Source organism: Vigna umbellata, chromosome 4 (genome assembly GCF_029865625.1).
Source record: "Vigna umbellata cultivar VRB3 chromosome 4, Vumbellata_1.0, whole genome shotgun sequence".
In the NCBI taxonomy this organism is placed as follows: Eukaryota; Viridiplantae; Streptophyta; class Magnoliopsida; order Fabales; family Fabaceae; genus Vigna; species Vigna umbellata.
In genome coordinates, this window is record NC_142168.1 from 73,745,734 (window position 1) to 73,764,112 (window position 18,379).

At 33.5% G+C, this 18,379-nt stretch overlaps 1 protein-coding gene across 5 annotated transcripts; it reads left to right on the forward strand.

Annotated features, from left to right (window-relative positions):
* Window positions 1-1,164: 1,164 nt before the first annotated feature.
* On the forward strand, window positions 1,165-17,601 carry LOC148201253 (myosin-1-like). 5 transcript variants are annotated; one of them, XM_088114492.1, is made up of 24 exons: window positions 1,165-1,586; window positions 2,180-2,567; window positions 4,173-4,274; window positions 4,353-4,496; window positions 4,591-4,741; window positions 4,852-4,879; window positions 5,703-5,868; window positions 7,291-7,354; window positions 7,484-7,497; window positions 7,666-7,750; window positions 8,317-8,420; window positions 8,525-8,663; window positions 9,363-9,481; window positions 9,941-10,093; window positions 10,203-10,292; window positions 10,409-10,486; window positions 11,336-11,494; window positions 11,999-12,205; window positions 15,128-15,333; window positions 15,423-15,558; window positions 15,805-15,934; window positions 16,023-16,169; window positions 16,406-16,473; window positions 16,590-17,601. In XM_088114492.1, the coding sequence occupies exons 2-24, from the start codon at window positions 2,199-2,201 to the stop codon at window positions 17,247-17,249; spliced, it is 3,519 nt and encodes a 1,172-aa protein (XP_087970618.1). In that variant the 5' UTR covers window positions 1,165-1,586; window positions 2,180-2,198; the 3' UTR covers window positions 17,250-17,601. The 5 variants fall into 5 exon arrangements, with proteins under 5 accessions (XP_087970618.1, XP_087970617.1, XP_087970616.1 ...); XM_088114491.1 differs by having other exon boundaries at window positions 1,165-1,476; XM_088114490.1 differs by having other exon boundaries at window positions 1,165-1,476; window positions 2,183-2,567.
* The last annotated feature ends 778 nt before the right edge of the window (window positions 17,602-18,379 follow it).

The window sequence follows — 18,379 nt, forward strand, 5'->3', positions numbered from 1 at the left end:
TGATTTATTATATGACTTACGTTACAAATCATCGGTGATCTCAAACATTATTGTCATATGATAGTGACATAGTAATGTTTTTTTTCTTTTTGTTCTCTTTTTTTTTCCTTTTTTACATTTTCGAGACAAAGCAACAAAATAAAAGAAGTCAGTCCTACCAAATTATTCATTAGTTTCTTTAGTTTATTCCACGACCAAACAACACATTAAAGATAATTACAAATTTTAAGACTAATATATTAGGTTTAATTGTACTTCTGTTATCCCAAAAATGCAATTATATTATTGAAGTTTTACTTCTGTTTACTGAGCTTCTAACTATAGCACATATGCAACTTTAGTTTCAAATTTCAAGTACATTAATTAAATTTTTAAAATGTTGTAATTGTATATCATTTTAATTAATTTTAATTTTAATATCTTTCCTTATATGATAGTATTTTATATTTAAAATACAAAAATTACACACTTGTAATTGTAATGCTAGATATTATATGGATATAATTGAAATTCGAATTTTTTTTCTTCTATAAACAGAAATTAAGTTTTACACAAATTAAAAAGTAAACAATCAGAAAAAAAAATATGTGAAAAAATTAATTTGATATTTTCTTTCTTCATTTTATGATAGAAGTATTCGTAAAGAAATGTTTAAACATAGTAAAAATGAATGTTGAAAATTTTTGTGAGATAGAGGATAAGAAAGATACGATTATACACTCAAATAACACAATTAATGATTAAAATTACACAATGGCTAGAAATTAAAGTGTAATTAAATGAATAATAATTAGCATGATGGTGTTCTTAGCTCGGTAACAATGATTTATTGTAGGACGGTGACTGTGTGGCACTATTGCTAACTAGCAAAGTTCACAAATTAGAAGTCAAGCCTCTGAGGGTCAATTTCGTCAATTCGTTGAATTTTGTTTCAAATTTCAAAATTGGTTGGCTAAAGAAAAAAAAGGCATCAAATTGTAAACGCCACAAAAATTCCATAAATGAAAGATAAAATCTTTTAAATGCAAATGAATCCATCAAATTGGTATAATTTAAGAGTAATTAATTTTGGAAATATATTTTAATTATTATAAAAGTAACAATTGAGATTAAAAAAATGATGATATATAAAAATAGGTATTAAAGGTTTAATTTAAAAATGAGAGAAAGGAAAGGGAAAAAGTAGGCTGTTCTCCAGAAGGCGTGGATGGGTGGCGAATGAATAATTTTGATTTTCTCTCTCAACTTTCTCGGAAACCAAACAATTACAAACATCCCTTTTGTCAGAGAGATTGTTCTCTAACTTCTCACTCACACCAACACGCCAACAATCTTCTTCAATCACTGCGTCTCCATCATCATCATCATCACTCTTCACCAAGATCTTCTTCTTCTTCAGAAGTTGTGTTCACATTCTCAGCAAGCTTTGTTTCTTTAATTGTCTGTGGTTCTGGATCGGTCAAGAAACTTCACTAGGTGTTGTTTGTTTCCTGCTCCGCTTTCTCTGTTGCTTCTTTCTTTTCTTTTGTGCTTAATTGGTTACTGAGCGTCAGATGGATGGAAAAGTTGTCATGCTCAATTCTTGGGTGAGGTTCGAGTTTTTGTTTTTTCTGGTTTCTCAAGTCAAGAATTCGGAAGCGAGATTGTTAAATTTTCGCGATTTTAGAGGTTGATTTTTTAGTTTTCGTGATTCGGGGAATTGGAGGATCTGTTGGGGCAACTGTTGCAGCGGCATTTTTAGTTTGTGAGTTTTTGAATTAGTTTGAAGCATGGAGGTGGCTTTGAACTTTGAAAAAATGTTTTGAGTGTCAGATCGGGAAAGTTTTAGGTTTGGTTAAAGTGAAGGTTTTGCTTTATTGAATTGATGGTTTTGAGCTTTACAGTTTAGGTGCTAGGATGAGGTTGAGCGAGCTAGCGAGCGAGTGAGTGACAAATTTTAAGGGATGGGCACAAGCAACGCAGCACAAAAATCTGTGTCTTGAGCTATGGTCCCCTCCATTATGTTATGTGTGTTTATCTGAAATAGTCATTCAATGGGGCCTTGTTAAAAAGTTTGAGAGGCACTTTTGGTTGCAAAAGGGATCCCTTTTATTTATTTATTTGGAAGAAAATCTATCTATTCGTTTACTTCAGCATTTTGAAAATCTATCTTATGCTTGGTTGTGTTGTCGGTTTGTAGCAGAGCTATTTAAGGGCAAATGTCTGTGACATCCAAGGTCATGCCTGCACTCCACTCTATCAAATCGTTGCCCCCTGAATTCAAGATTAGTTCTGGTAAAATGGAAAACCATGGAGATGCGAAATTGAGAAGCAGTGATGCCACTGGATCAAGTAGTCCGGAAAACGATGCTTTGGTAGGGGAGGTTTCCGAGCAAGCTCTTAACCATGCGGGTGACGTGGGTCTTTATGATGAGGATGTAGCGTACAGCAGAAAAGGTGTTTCATTAGAGGACAGATCGTCCATTGCTGATGAAGACCTTGAAACCGTTCCTCTGTCCTTCCCATCAATTTCAATGTCCTCCAGAGAACGCAGGTGGAGTGATACCACTCCTTATTCTTCGAAAAAGGTACTTTTGGCTTCGGAATATCAATTTAGTCACAGGTTGAATTTCTAATGTGCTTAAGGATTTCTGTGATATAATTATTCAGTTTTATGAATAACTTGATTTTTCTCAAAGAATGTGCGAGAAATTGATGTATTTATAAAAAATCTTTAATTTGGAAGTTTGCACGTTCAATTTTTGTTAGGGTTTGTTGTAGGTTATTATTTATATTATTATATTGTACATGGTAGTTTTTTACAGAGTACTTGTATTTTGTGAACATATTTCCTTTAGCATAGATGTAGTGATCTACCATAATCGCTACAGAGCGTGCTTCCAAAGCCATGAGAGTTGGCTAACAAGTACCAACATTCGCAGAACCTCCTACTAAAATTTGACTTTAGTTTGTAAAAGATTACTTAACGTTGGCTATCTAAGATGGAGACAATGGTAGGAAAGTTCACATTCCGTCAGTTTTGGTTGGACGTCACATTTGGATCATGGTCAAAATTTATTGCATATTGAAACATACAAAACAAAGGTTGGTCAAAAGGGACGAAAGAGGGGAGTAGATAACTTAGAATCGATGGGTAACACCTTAACAGGAATAAAAAAAATTCCTAAAAACAAACTAATCTACTGCAGGCTACTTACTGTGTAAAACAACTAAAAAATCCACAATGAAATCACCAAAAAAAAAATATAAAATACCATCATAATAGGCTTCCCTTCCTCCTGCATCAACATGTTTCTTAGGTAAGTCAATTATTTTAAAACTGTGACAACTTTTTGTACCTTTTCATTGGGCTTTGAAGGTTTTTAAATATTCAATTGGATTGATTGATGTGGATTGTTGGATATCGAGTATTAGAAAGAGCTGAGGAGAAACTATTGTGTGTATTTTGCTTTGGCACCAGTAATTAGTAAAGAAAACTATAGAAAAAATGTCTCTATTCTTTTGGAAGTTGCATCTATAAGAATATCTATTACATCCATTACTTTTGATTTGAGAGAACTCTCTTTTTTCCTGTGCATATGTGCTAAAAAGCACAATGCCAGGGTAATAGCCTTAAAGATAGTATTTACATAAATGGAATATTTATTTCCCTTCCAATACCTTTACTGCAATAAATCTGGAAGCCACTAAAGGCTAGGGGCTATCCCGTGCTTCTTTTGTCATCTTATATATCTTTAATTTAGTGTTGCTTTTGTCAGAATATCCTTATGTTGGGGTTTGAAAATTGAAGAAGAGACATTATTCAGTCTCTGGAAGTTTTTCATTTTATCGACTCAATTCCTTATATCTCTTGTCAATTGTCTTGGTAATGAGTAATTTATGTATTTAAATATTTGCTATTGTTGGCAGTTAATCACTATTCCAGTTGGAAACAAAACAAAGATGTCTGTTCCTTGTTATTTCTATTTTTGTTTCCTTGATGGATTACTGTGTATTTTGTTTTATGGGGCCATGTAATTTTTCTGTGTTGGCCATTTTCCTCTTAAGATATCAAAACAGTGAATGCCATGTAAGCAAATCAGGACAATTCTCTCTAGTTTATTTGAGCCATTCCTCATTACTAGATAATTTAAATTTTTTCTTATCCTTACTGCTGAAGTTCACTATTACAGAAGCTTCAGTCTTGGTTTCAACTTCCGAATGGGAACTGGGAGCTGGGGAAGATGATATCAACTTCTGGAAATGAATCCATCATTTTACTGTCTGACGGAAAGGTAAGACAAATTACAGTATTTCTGAAGAGTGGTAATCTTCATTTTTTGGCTTTTTTTAACACTTGGGCTTGATTATAGGTTTTGAAAGTGAAAGAAGAAAGTTTAGTGCCAGCAAATCCTGATATCCTTGATGGGGTGGATGACCTCATGCAACTTAGTTATTTAAATGAACCGTCTGTTTTATACAACCTGCAATATAGATACAATCAAAACATGATTTATGTAAGTCATTATGTCTCTTTAATGTTTTCCTCAACAATTTCTTTCATGATCGTAGCTTCTTATGTATTTATGTGTATGACTATATACAATTCAGACAAAAGCAGGGCCTGTTTTGGTTGCAATAAATCCCTTTAAGAAAGTTCCTCTATATGGTAATGATTATATTGAAGCCTACAAGCGTAAAGCAATTGAAAGCCCTCATGTATATGCAATAACAGACACAGCCATCCGAGAAATGATACGGGGTAAATTTTTGTTTCTTTATATCTACGTTCATAGTTGCAACTTTAGTGTGCAAGACCACTTCCATTTATTTTATAAGAAGTTGCTGACTCTTGGTCTTTTTTCCTTCCAGACGAAGTAAATCAATCTATAATTATAAGGTCAGTAATTCTTTTTTAGAATTTTTATTTTTATTAGTGTCTTTGCTAAGACAACTGTATTTATTGTCTTTTTTGTAAGCTTCTTAAATTTAATGTTTTTTTATTATATCTATTGTAATTTATATGAATATGAATACTAGTCTTAAGTTTCACTCTTGTATTTAAATTCTAAACTGAAACTTGTCATGATTATTGCATTTTTATTTACGGACAGTTAATTTCTGAATAATTAACTAATATTTTAATTTTTTGAAAACTACTCTGAATCTCGGATTAGTAATTTCCCCAAGAAGTTAGTCTGACCATGTGAGGTATGGAACGTATAAAAAAGGAGATCTCGGTTAAAATAATTCCAACCTACTCAATCAGTTAGCAATATTTAAAGAGCATTTAGGAAGAAACCGCTTGAGTTATTAATTGTTTTAATTCCATTTTCTTAGTCTTCCAGATTTTTTTCTGGAAAGCTTATCTGTCCATACATATGCATAATATTCCAGTTTCCATATAGAAATCCCCCAATCCACACCAAACGGTGTTATTTGGTGCATTTTGTTCCTTCAATTCTTCTTTCTCATTTCTCTCTATCATTTATATGATGTAACTTTTGTATAATGGAGTTTCAATTTATTGGACAGAGACAACAAAAAAACTTATTTTTCCATCCTGGGTAACATTTTAATGGATGTAAAAATGGCTTCTTCCTGCTGTTTGTAGAGTTTTTTTCGTTAATGACAGGCTCTTTATTGGATTTCAATCTTGCATGCCCCTTGATTGCTTGTGTTTGAGTTGGGACCTGTAGTAATAGTTACATGCAACTTTTCAGTGGTGAGAGTGGAGCAGGGAAGACTGAGACAGCAAAAATAGCAATGCAGTACTTGGCTGCCCTTGGTGGTGGAAGTGGAATAGAGTATGAAATCTTGAAGACTAATCCAATATTAGAAGCCTTTGGTAATGCAAAAACATTGAGAAATGACAACTCAAGTCGTTTTGTAAGATCCCTGACTCATGATGTTAATTCTTTAAGTTGGCATTCCTGTGAACTGCTGATACATTCCCTCACTCAGGTCATAGAAACAGTTGATATACGGGAATGAATGTGTAGTATTGTGATGTATGCTAATGATAACACCGAGAATGGATGACCGTCTGAAGATTACATCAACAAATTTTCCCCTATATTCCTCTCCAGAATTCTCTTTCCTACATATCTAACTGACTAGCAATCTCCCACATCCCTCAATTACTTTTGTCCCGTCTGTTTTGGTCAAATATGTTATAATCTAGCAGGGTTAATATAATTACTGATGAGAAAATGAAAAATTGGGTTAATTCCCGCAAAGTAGTGTTTAATGTTCATTGGTAATTAAATCCTATTAGTGTGGCATTTAATTCCTATTATATGCGTCATTATTTCCTACAATGAAATCAGTTTCTATCTTCCCATGTGATATTTATATTGATCCCTCTTGATTTATTGATAGATACCGAATAATGTTCTTCACATTGTTGAATGGTCAAAACAATATATGTCACTTCTTTTCTCCTTTTCCCCTTTCCTTCTATCTTTTTTCCTCGAATTTCCTTTTCCCTCAATTTCTTATCTTTTATTTCTTTTTCTCTGGATTCTTTCTCTTTTATTTAATTTTCTCTGAACTCCTTATCATTTATTTATTTTTCTTCTGTAATTTTTTTTTCCTACTAGCTCTAGCTCTCTGTTTTTCTTCTTCTCCATCTCTCTTTCTCTCGTCATAATTACAACACGTCTTTCCAATAATTCTCTCTTTATCCCTATATATTTGCTCTCTTTTCAACTTCCTCTCCATTTGTGAAACCAAATATCAATCAATGATTTGTGATATGCATTGAGTTGAGCAGAAACTTCAGCACTTGTACCTACCATACAAATCCAATTTTTTTAGATTGAATGTAAAAGAAATCTCACAACAAATATATCCTTTTACATCATGTGTCATTCTAGACAACCGTAAGAAGGCTCACTAAATTCCACATCAATTCCCCGTGACTAGTCTGTAATGTTCCCACTAGTGTTGCATTTAATTCCTATTATATGCATCATTATTTCCTACACCGAGATCATGAATGGTTCACTGTGTTGTGAGTTTTTATCTTCCCATTTGACAATTTTGCCGCATGCTTAAAATAACATAATAAAAATTATAAAGAAAATCCAAAATTACATTGACCCATCTAGATCATATCAAAATACCCCTAACTTTTTACACTTTCCCAAGATTAGGCCTAGGCCAGTTACCTACTTTGGCTGATGATGTTTAATGCATTTAGTAATATGGGTTGCTGACAGCTTCTAGTTGTGCTTCTCTTTATATATTAAGCTGTGATCCCATTTCCTTTTGATTCTGAAATTTTTTTCATTTGGTTGAATGTCACAGGGAAAGCTCATTGAGATTCACTTCAGTGAAACTGGAAAAATCTCCGGTGCTAATATTCAAACATGTAGGTTTTATTCTGTTTAAAAGTTGAAACCATTTGTCTTTTTTCCCACCCAAAGTTTGCAACTAACCATTGTGGTAAATGTTTGTATCTGTGTTGGAATATGTGCTTATCCTTGGATGACCAAAACAGTCTTGCTGGAAAAGGTAATTCCTCTTCAGAGCTATTTTTTGTTATGCATCAACTCTCTCATAGGCTTAGACTTCTAGGTGGAGACACATTAATGGTTTTATAATACATTTCTAAGTATTTTTGGTTTTACATTGTGCTTGTGTTGCATCAGTTAACACTAGTTTTATTTGGTATGTGAACAGTCTAGAGTAGTCCAGTGCAATGAAGGGGAAAGATCCTATCATATATTTTATCAGTTATGTGCTGGTGCACCTCCATCTCTAAGGGGTAATTACTATTTTATAATACTTCTTCACCCCTGCTAATATATTTGTTGCATATTGTGGACAGTTTTTAAGTCTCTATATTGTCAATGGAGAAACAAATTATTCCTTGGAAATGATGCAAGTAGTTTCCATGAATTGTGAAAATCTACTATTTGAACCCACACACAATGGCGATATACAATTTGGCTAATATGATTCCAAGCTCAAAACTTCAGAAGTTCTCTTTTTCAACTAATTGTTTGATAAGAATAATAATTTTACAATAAACTATTTTACAATAAACTATTTTACTATCAAAACCCAAACATGCACGTAGTTCCCAATTTATTGCTTAATTTTTAATTCAATAACTTTTATTTTATGTTTCCAACTAGCGGTTTTGATCTCTTTTTAATTATGGAAACACGGATAACATTAACCAACAACTTAGTGAAAACAATTGGAAAACTGGAACGCAGCTGACATAAGCTTGGTACTTGTGTTTGTCTTGTCTGTATCATTTAATGTTGTGTTCTTCTCTATAATATTTGACCTTCTATTTAATGGTTTGTTTGATTTATAATTCAGGGAAGCTAAACCTTCAAAATGCAGAAGATTATAAATATCTGAGGCAGAGCAATTGTTATTCAATTACTGGTATTAATGATGCAGAAGAGTTTCGCACAGTCATGGTACACTATCCTTGTAGTTTAAAGATGATCTGCCTCCATAGACTCTCGAATGATTTCTTACTTCTGCTTGACACAAAAACAAATATACTATTGCCAACTTTCAGGAAGCTCTTGATGTTGTTCACATTAGTAAAGAAGACCAGGAGAATGTATTTGCAATGCTTGCTGCTGTATTATGGTTGGGAAACATATCTTTCACTGTAATTGATAATGAAAACCATGTTCAAGCCGTAGAAGATGAGGGTAAGAAATTTTCAGAGCCTCTACTGACAATGTCTACCTAATATTGTATTATTAACATATTATAGAACATGTCAACATATTAAAGATGGGTTAGTGCTCTAGATTTTGTGAAGATATTATTTAACACATCAGCATAACAGCACATTGTCATAAATCTATTACAAATTCAGTTTTTCATTTCTTTTTGTATCACTTCCCTAAAATCTGATAATTTTAGCAATAACAATATGGAGTAGGAACTATATCAATATGATATCATTTACATTATCAGTTTGTATCTTATTTAGTGTTTGATCTCCCCTTTTTTGTTCCTTATCTAAACCATATGATTTTAATATGGTATTAAAGTCTATGACCTGGTGGATAGGATCAGGAATTTGATCCTTGTACCTGTTCTTCTAGGTAAAATTTGAATTTTAGCCCAATACAAGAGGCACTTTGCATTGTCTTACAAAGAAATTCGTCATCCATCCATTACTGGACATCTTAAGGTCGTAGGAGAATTAGTCCTTGACACTGAACCGTCATTTAAATTTTCTGCTGTAACAATGACTTGATTTCATTTTGATCTGATAATTTCTATTTACAATTTCATGTCTAATTTTTGGTACATATGTTTTTAACATGTATTAGATGCCTTAATGTGTTTCAAGTTATTCAATACCTGTTTAGAAGTGACCTTTTCTCTGGTTCTTATAGGTCTGTTCCATGTAGCCAAATTGATAGGCTGTGACATTGAAGATCTCAAGTTGACTCTATCTACTCGCAAGATGAAAGTTGGTAATGATAATATTGTCCAAAAGTTGACACTATCACAGGTAAAATAACTGTCATACTAAACTTTACCTTGGTCTAAAACTATGGATGGAAAAATTGTGACTTCCTAGTTACTGGAAATATTTGGAACTTCAAGTTGTACTGCATTTCTGCGTGTTCATATGCCAATTTATTGGTGACGAACATTAACTTGTTTTAATTTTCTTGGGAGTTCTATTCAGCTTTTAAATGTGAATAATTCATGTATACATGGGGCATTAATCCTGTTATAATGACGCCCATTGGTTACTTAAAATGCATGGATCATGTTTAAGGTCTCGGTATTGCTCCTGCGCCTTTGCAAGACAGTGATTCATTTTGGAGTCTCTATATTTGATGTTAAAACATTTTCTTAATCATTATCCTCAATATACCTTTGATTTGTTAAGTTCATCATGGAATCATATTGGTACTTTTTTTTCTTTCTCAATATCTCAAATAATACATTGTTTGTCTTACAGGCAATTGATGCAAGAGATGCTTTGGCAAAGTCAATATATGCATGCCTGTTTGATTGGTTGGTTGAACAGATAAATAAATCACTTGCTGTTGGCAAAAGACGCACAGGCAGATCAATCAGTATTCTAGATATCTACGGCTTTGAATCTTTCAATGTATGTTTACATTAAACCTTGTGTACTTCATTACTTATTTTACCGTCTTCAACCTGTTGCATATTAAATATTTTGGCTCTATTGATACTATACCTTTTTATGCCTGCAGAGAAACAGTTTTGAGCAATTCTGCATAAATTATGCTAATGAGAGATTACAGCAACATTTCAATCGTCATTTATTCAAGTTAGAACAGGAGGTATATATCCCACGCTTGAACAATTATTGAATGTCCTAGTACCTTAAATGAAATACAACACTGAATACCTCTGGAAATCGAAATATCTGTTTATGCTTGTGAATTGTTGCTTTAAGGAATATATCCAAGATGGCATTGACTGGGCTAAAGTTGAATTTGAAGACAACCAAGACTGCCTTAATCTTTTTGAGAAGGTACAAAATATCTTAGTTCCCCCTGACTTCTTTACTGCATAATCTCCAGTGTGCTTGAAAATTGAATGATTTCTGTGGGAAAATGTTATCTAGTTAGTTCAGCTTGGTAGGATATGTCGGGCTTGTATGCTCAAAGAAATTTATGCCATTTTGTCATGTCTTGTATATATCAACATATGCAGTGTAAAAGAAGAATATGACTTACAAAGGGAAAGATATGTTATTGTTTTTCATGCTTTGGTTTAATAAGTTCTATATATTCTGAAGCTTGGTCGAAACATGTTTATATTAGATGTAACACTTGTATAATTACTCTTTCCTTAATTTTGGGGTTGTAATTAATTACTTTTATCACTGTATTATCGATTTCATTATTTTGTACATACATAGATACATGTACCTGTTTGTACTGTTCTAGACACACAATTAGCAAAACTTAGTATAGTGTCAATAATCTGATCCATTTTTTGAGCCTAGAGAAGCCTCTTCATTTTTTTCCTGCAAAAACAGTACCAACATCTTCCTTTGCCTGATTCTCTTCCAACGCAGCATCCTTTTGCCTGTGTGGGACTCCATGACAAGAGTTAAGAAGTGAACTTTAAACTTAACTCAATCTCACAAATATACTCTAAATTGGCATTATCACTAGTCGATGTAGGACTTCCAACAACAAAGAGTGTCATTGTTGTGTCAACTAAACTCTTATTCCTTGCTGTGGTTATTCTGGCATTCTTGATTAGAAACCGTGCTCTTCTTATGGCAACTACACTTTTATTCCTTGCTGTGGGTATTCTGACATTCATGATTAGAAATCTTGTGTCTTAAACTTGACTTCTGATATATTTGCAGAGGCCACTGGGGTTGTTGTCCCTGTTAGATGAAGAATCCACTTTTCCAAATGGCACAGATTTAACATTTGCCAACAAGCTTAAGCAGCATTTGAATTCTAATTCATGTTTCAAAGGAGAAAGAGACCAAGCATTTACTGTTCACCATTATGCTGGGCAGGTATTATTCTGATCATGTTCTACAGGAATGAGAAATGCTAGCAACATAATCTTTGACGTGCACTTGTCAACACACTTTACTATAGAAGTTGAAATTCATGTGTGACAATTATTTAGTTGTTGTATTGCCAATTTAATGGATCCCACTAGACATTCAAAGTCAACCTATAGTAAGGAATGTGTTAAAGTGGGTGTTACTAGCATTCCTCTCAGTATATTTGTTTAAAATCTGTTGGCATGTTCACATGGAGAATCAATTTAACTTAACCTTGTGATATTTGTAATGTGTGATATGTCTAGGTTTTAAGGAGGATATTAATAGTAAGACTATTCTACCACATTTGAATTGTGATATTAGTTAACTATTGCTTTATTGATATTTCATACTAAATATTTTGAACTCCCAAATACAGTAATTGTCCTTAGAGGGTTACTCATTTCTTATTAATTTTAGTTTAATCATATGACCTGACCGTTTGATAGTTCTACTTGTTGCTCCACTCAGGTAACCTATGATACAACTGGATTTCTGGAGAAGAACAGAGACCTATTGCACTTGGATTCCATCCAACTTCTATCCTCATGCACATGCCCTCTTCCTCAAATATTTGCATCTCATATGCTCACTCAGTCTGATAAACCAGTAGTTGGTCCCTTGCATAAGTCAGGTGGGGCAGATTCCCAAAAGCTAAGTGTTGCAACAAAATTCAAGGTACAGTACCTTAATCATGAAGTGATAAAAAACTTCATTTTTCACAAAAGAATCTAAGTGATGTGTGATCTACAAGTATATAGGATTGCACACTGTATGTTGCCTGAGTACAAAACCCAACTAGATAACCTCTCACACAACAAGCACAGGACAATGAACGAATGATAATGGACGAATAAATCTCTTTTATTGATGGTGATATCTGAATAAACAAAAGTAAACAAGGGTAATTGGGAGCATAACTTCCGTCAATTACTTGGGAGCATAACCTCACTCACAGGAGCATAGCCGCCTATCAACAAACTCAATAATCAAAAGCATGCCCTAAACAATAGTGTCTAGGCTTTATTTATATTAAATATTTCCCTAGAATATGGTTCTATTTACTATAATTAACTTGTATTTAATATTTCCCCTAGGATATAGCTCTATTTACTATAATTAACTTATACTGAATATTTCCCTAGGATATAGCTCTAATTGTAATTAACTTGTACTGAATATTTCCCTAGGATATAGTTCTATTTACTATAAGTATTACTAAATATTTCCCGCTTATCCTAACTGTTGTCCCAGTTAGGATAGTCAATCTTTAACTGATTGGCTCCATCTCTTCACCGCCTTCAACCGTTCGGCTTGCTTCCCCCTGCCTCCTACCGTTCGACTGCAGCTCTTTACCGCCTTCCACCGTTCGGCTTGTTTCCCCTTGCCTCCTACCATTTGACTCTCCTGCCTCCTACCGTTCGACTTCCCTGCCTTCTGTCCTATCACCCAGTATCCTATCACTGTAATCTATCACTCATGGGGATTCTTACTCCAGAACCGAGCTCACAATCAGAAGAGCATGGATGGTATGCACTAAGTGAGACACTAAAATTACTAATGAGAAAATTCACACAAAACCAGAGGATTTTAGAAAATAAGGCAAAAGTCACTATTTAGGGGAAGTTAGGTCAATTCCAATCCCTTGGTATACCTATCTTTTAAATTGAAACTCCCAATTCCTTAGGTGAGTTCATTTGTAACATGAATTAGGTTTAGGAATTCAAAAATATGACATAAGAATCAACTCAAAACCTTTGATAGTCAAGAATTTTGTTGTTCACTTCAGATCCAAACAGGAAAAACCATAGATTGAAATTGCTAGAAATAGATTACATGAGTTCAACTTCAAATTGTTAATCTCTTCCTTTAACTTAAACATTTAGCAAAACTAAAAAATTGTATATGTTTTGAATGTATTGTATGTCTAATGCAGACCACACAGTATGTATTTATACTATTTTATAGAATCAATTATAATAAAAATAACTAATAATTAGGAATCAATTACCTAATTTCCTAGATTATGTAACGCTTAATTTCCTAGAAATTGTTCTAACAAAAAGATAGGAAAACGAGAAGAGTGTTAAAAGTGGACTTTAAGCCTAATTCAATCTCACAAAACTGACTTGTAAGGTGAGGTTTGTATCCACATATATACTTTAAATTGGCCTTATTTCTAGTCGATGTAGGACTTCCAACACACCTCGGCATGAGGTTTGTATCCTCACACTAAAGTATAATATCTAGTCCTACGCACGAGATGTATATACCTTGGCAAGAGGAAGTGTTAGAAGCTCACATATATACTTTAAATTGGCTTTATTTCTAGTTAATAAATAATCATGGTGTAAACATAAGGCTCTATTGTGGCCACATAAGGCTTTTGGAGTGCACATGCTAGTGACTTCAATAACCAGTTAAAGCTTTTGGAGTGCACATGCTAGTGACTTCAATAACCAGTTCCATCACTTTACTAATCCTTTGGGATACTTAAATGTCAACTAGAATTGTCAAAACGAGCCACACAACCTAGTCCAGTCCATCACGGATTGACCACTTAGTGAGTTAATCCAATTTGACTCAAGAAACTTGAACCTGGTCCGACCCACCACGGGTGGTGGATCAAACAAGTTAGCTTAATTAAAAAAAATTACAATTTTCTTTTTATTTTCGATCTAACATTTATTTTAATATGTAATCAAAATCCAAAAAGTCCAAACCTATTTTAATTTTTTTTTCTCATTTTAGACAATAAATAAATCATTTATCCCAAAAATTAAATCATAATTCTAAATAAAATATAAATATTCTCAAAAGTCAATCCAACGTACTCATCTCAAAGCTTAAAATGGGTTAAAACATGTGATTAATGAGAGACAAAGGTAGGAGTGAATGAAGTGTCATGAGTGTGGGTCTCTCCCCCCAAAATTTTAAAAAAATAAAGTTTGCTTGTGTATTTGGGCTGGAGTTTAAGTTAAGAATGAGGTGGAATTTTTTTTTTTATGTTCAGGTTGGCTCACCAATTCGGCTGGCCTCAGGTTCAACCTGGGTGAATTAGGTTCTTAGTGAGGTGAGTCCATTTTTGGTCCGTAGTGAAATTTGCAAAAAGAAATTTAACTCAACCTGGCTTATACTCATGGTGGTCCATGTTGACTCATGGGTTTTAGCCCATTTTGGCAACTGTAATGTCAACCCTAACAAAATACATAATTTGAATGAAACCAAGATGGAAAATCGTTGAAATCTAAACCAATCTATGTAATAAAGTTTATACGAAGGAACTAGTATTTACTGTGAATCTTTAGTGTGGGAGAAATATGACATTAAGCCCTATTTATCCCCCAAATCCACTTATAGAATGGGTTATAATACAACGAAATGGATTTATCACAAATGCTTTAGCAAATTAGTATTTAGTTTATTCTTATTATTTCTTTCATTGTTTTGAATGAATAATAATTAAACCATGTATTATTTGGAAGGTAGATGAATAGTCTTTCCCCACTACTAAAAGCTACTTAAATATTTATTTTCATAGATATTGATATTTATTGCACTTTATTTGATATTAAAATTATTTTATTTGTTGGTGTTCAGGGCCAATTGTTCCTATTGATGCAACGACTAGAAAGCACTACTCCACATTTTATTCGCTGTATTAAACCAAATAATCTCCAATCTCCTGAATCATATGAGCAAGGGCTTGTATTGCAACAGCTGAGATGTTGTGGGGTCCTTGAAGTCGTTCGAATATCAAGATCGGGTTTCCCAACAAGAATGTCTCACCAAAAGTTTGCCAGAAGGTATAATGACAGAAAAACTGGTGATTTAGTTGAATCAGAATTGGTTTTGCACGTGTCTAACCTTTTTCTTGATCGGTGCATGGAATCAGATATGGTTTTCTCCTCCTTGATAATGTTGCATCTCAGGATCCACTTAGTGTGTCAGTTGCAATTCTTCATCAGTTTAATATATTGCCTGAGATGTATCAAGTTGGCTACACGAAATTATTTTTCAGAACAGGACAGGTAATATATGATTAATTTTTTGAATTCTATACAACTTCTTTCTCAGATCCCCCAAAAGATCTTATACTAACTCCATGTGCTTTCTAAACCAGAAAATTTTGAGCTTTAGTGATTTGGTATTAGGTTGAATTATATTTTATAGTTTGTAGTTCTATTTATACCTGCAATTGATTTCCTTTATGAAAGTTGTAGGAGCGTAATTTATTTTAAATATATTCCAACTTATGATGCATGATGGCATTGCAGATCGGTGTGCTTGAAGATACTAGAAATCGTACCCTCCATGGTATTTTACGTGTACAAAGTTGTTTTAGGGGTCACCAAGCTCGTCGTTCTCTCAAGGAGCTTCAGGGGGGAATCAGTACTTTGCAGTCATGTATATTCTTTTCCACTACCTTATTCTTTAAGTCATGTTTAGTGCAGAAAATTTTAAAGAAATGAACACGCCTTGCCTATTCATGTAGTTATTAGGGGGCACAAAACCAGAAAGGAGTATTCAGCTTTACTAAAGAGGCATAGAGCTGCTGTTACTATACAGAAGCACGTGAAAGCAGTATTTGCAAGAAACAGAATGAAAAGTATTAGTGATGCGGCAACAGTCATACAAGCAGGTAAAGATTATAGATGATAAATTCTAAAATATATGATACCAATTTTTGTTGTATGGGATATTTAAATTAAGGCTGTTAAAGATAACACCATTTCTTCTTTTCAAGAATAAATGGGGAATGAAGCCCAAGATAGTTTTACATAAAAATGATGTTTTTTGTTGGAGTCTGAACACCAGTCTTTTCAATGGCGTGCTGTTAATAGTTTTTCACAATTTTATTGGACCTACCTTTTGCAGTTATTCGGGGTTGGTTGGTCAGAAGATGTTCAGGAAATATTGGATTTTTGAAATCTGGAGACATGACGGTATTCTCTTTCCTATAGTTTAGAAACTAAAATATGTGGACTCTTATGTTTTATATTATATTCAACTTTTAAAGACACCATCTTTGTGATTCTGACAATCATGAACTTCGAAACAGATGAAAGAATCAGACGAGGTTCTGGTTAAGTCATCTTTCCTGGCCGAATTACAGCGCCGGGTACTTCAGGCTGAAGCAGCCTTGAGAGACAAAGAAGAAGAAAATGACATCGTTCGTCAACGGCTCCAGCAATATGAGAGCAGATGGTCTGAATATGAATTAAAGATGAAATCCATGGAAGAAGTGTGGCAGAAACAAATGAGGTCCCTACAATCTAGCCTCTCCATTGCAAAGAAAAGCCTTGCAATTGATGACTCTGAAAGAAATTCAGATGCATCTGTTAATGCAAGTGATGAGAGGGATTACAGCTGGGATGTAGGAGGTAATCACAGACGCCAAGAAAGCAACGGGGCAAGATCAACGAGTGCTGGTTTAAGTGTTATAAGTAGGCTGGCTGAAGAATTCGAGCATCGGAGTCAAGTATTTGGTGATGATGCCAAGTTCTTGGTTGAGGTAAAATCTGGTCAGGTAGAAGCAAGTTTAAGCCCAGATCAAGAGCTTAGGAGGTTAAAACAAATGTTTGAAGCTTGGAAAAAGGATTACGGGGCTAGACTGCGTGAAACAAAAGTCATTTTAAATAAACTTGGCAATGAAGATGGCGCACTTGAGAAAATGAAGAAAAAGTGGTGGGGAAGAAGGAACAGTACACGGATAAATTGAGATTTTTTTTCTTTGAAGTTTAAATTTATCTAGAATTCTAATTTTTAAAGGTTCGGCTTTGGTCTATGCACTTTTTTTAGTGCATTGCCAATTATATATCCGAGAGTGAGGAAAATACAATAGGAAAGGATAGGGTAGGAGTGTTAGGATGAATGAATTTACTGTAGTTGGGTTAGTTGTTGCTAGCCACCTTTATTAGTAATGTCTGAGTGAGATGTATATGGATGATGCCATTGCTTGTCAAATTTCTTGAGGCCCCAAATGTAATATACAGTAAGCAGTGTGTTGGCCCTGCAAAATTTGTAAAAATTGATATTCTTGTGTATGAGGAGAATCCATAGCTATTGATGTAGTGTTATTGCAAAGAGAAGAGGTAATGGCACTATCTTGATGAAGAACGTTTTCGGATTACGTCGGGAATCGTTTAGTTTAATATTAATTTTTACTTATCATCTTCTAACTCTTCATATATTCTAGAAAAAAATTTCCACTAAGTTTGTGGTTTAGTTTTCCAGAAATATCTCTCATAATTCATTCCATCAAATCCAATAACTCAGAATATGGACGAATGCGGAACCTCCTTACATAGCTACTCTGTCAAGGAAAATTTTCCATTGTCTGAGTTCCATTGCTTTAGCATTAGATTGGACAATCTCAACTCACAAGGAAACTATTGTCTAATCCAAAATCCTGGGAATTTCTAATTTTTAAATTTCCAATTATCATTTAAAAAATGTTTTAAAATTATTTATACTTTTATTATAGAATGTTCTAAAGTGATCTTCTAAATAAATTGAAAGAAATTTCTTATTATGCATTATTCCGCTCTAATTTAAAATTTTCTTTTCTGGGTAAACTAAATCTAAAACATTTTAATACATTCTAATTATATGTCTTCCACTAAACCACGACACTGCTAATATAATTTTTAAAATATATAATAATAAGCGCCGCCGACCTTTTACAATATTATTCTTAGAAAATAAAAATAAGTATAAGTTAGACCGATGTTTTCAACGTTAGGATTGAGCACACTGATATAAGGCTGTGATGCTCGTTTAATGCTTTTACTTTTATATTTATAATAGCATTTTCTAATTTTATGTTATATAACATCACAGCATGTGAAA

What these genes read in the sequence shown, in the direction of transcription:
- LOC148201253 (XM_088114492.1), top strand. Translation starts at nt 2,199, where the DNA reads ATGTCTGTGACATCCAAGGTCATGCCTGCACTCCACTCTATCAAATCG. An exon ending in CATCCGAGAAATGATACGGG is followed by an intron (nt 4,742 to 4,851) that starts GTAAATTTTTGT and finishes TTTTCCTTCCAG; the next exon opens with ACGAAGTAAATCAATCTATA. An exon ending in GTGTTGCAACAAAATTCAAG is followed by an intron (nt 12,206 to 15,127) that starts GTACAGTACCTT and finishes GTTGGTGTTCAG; the next exon opens with GGCCAATTGTTCCTATTGAT.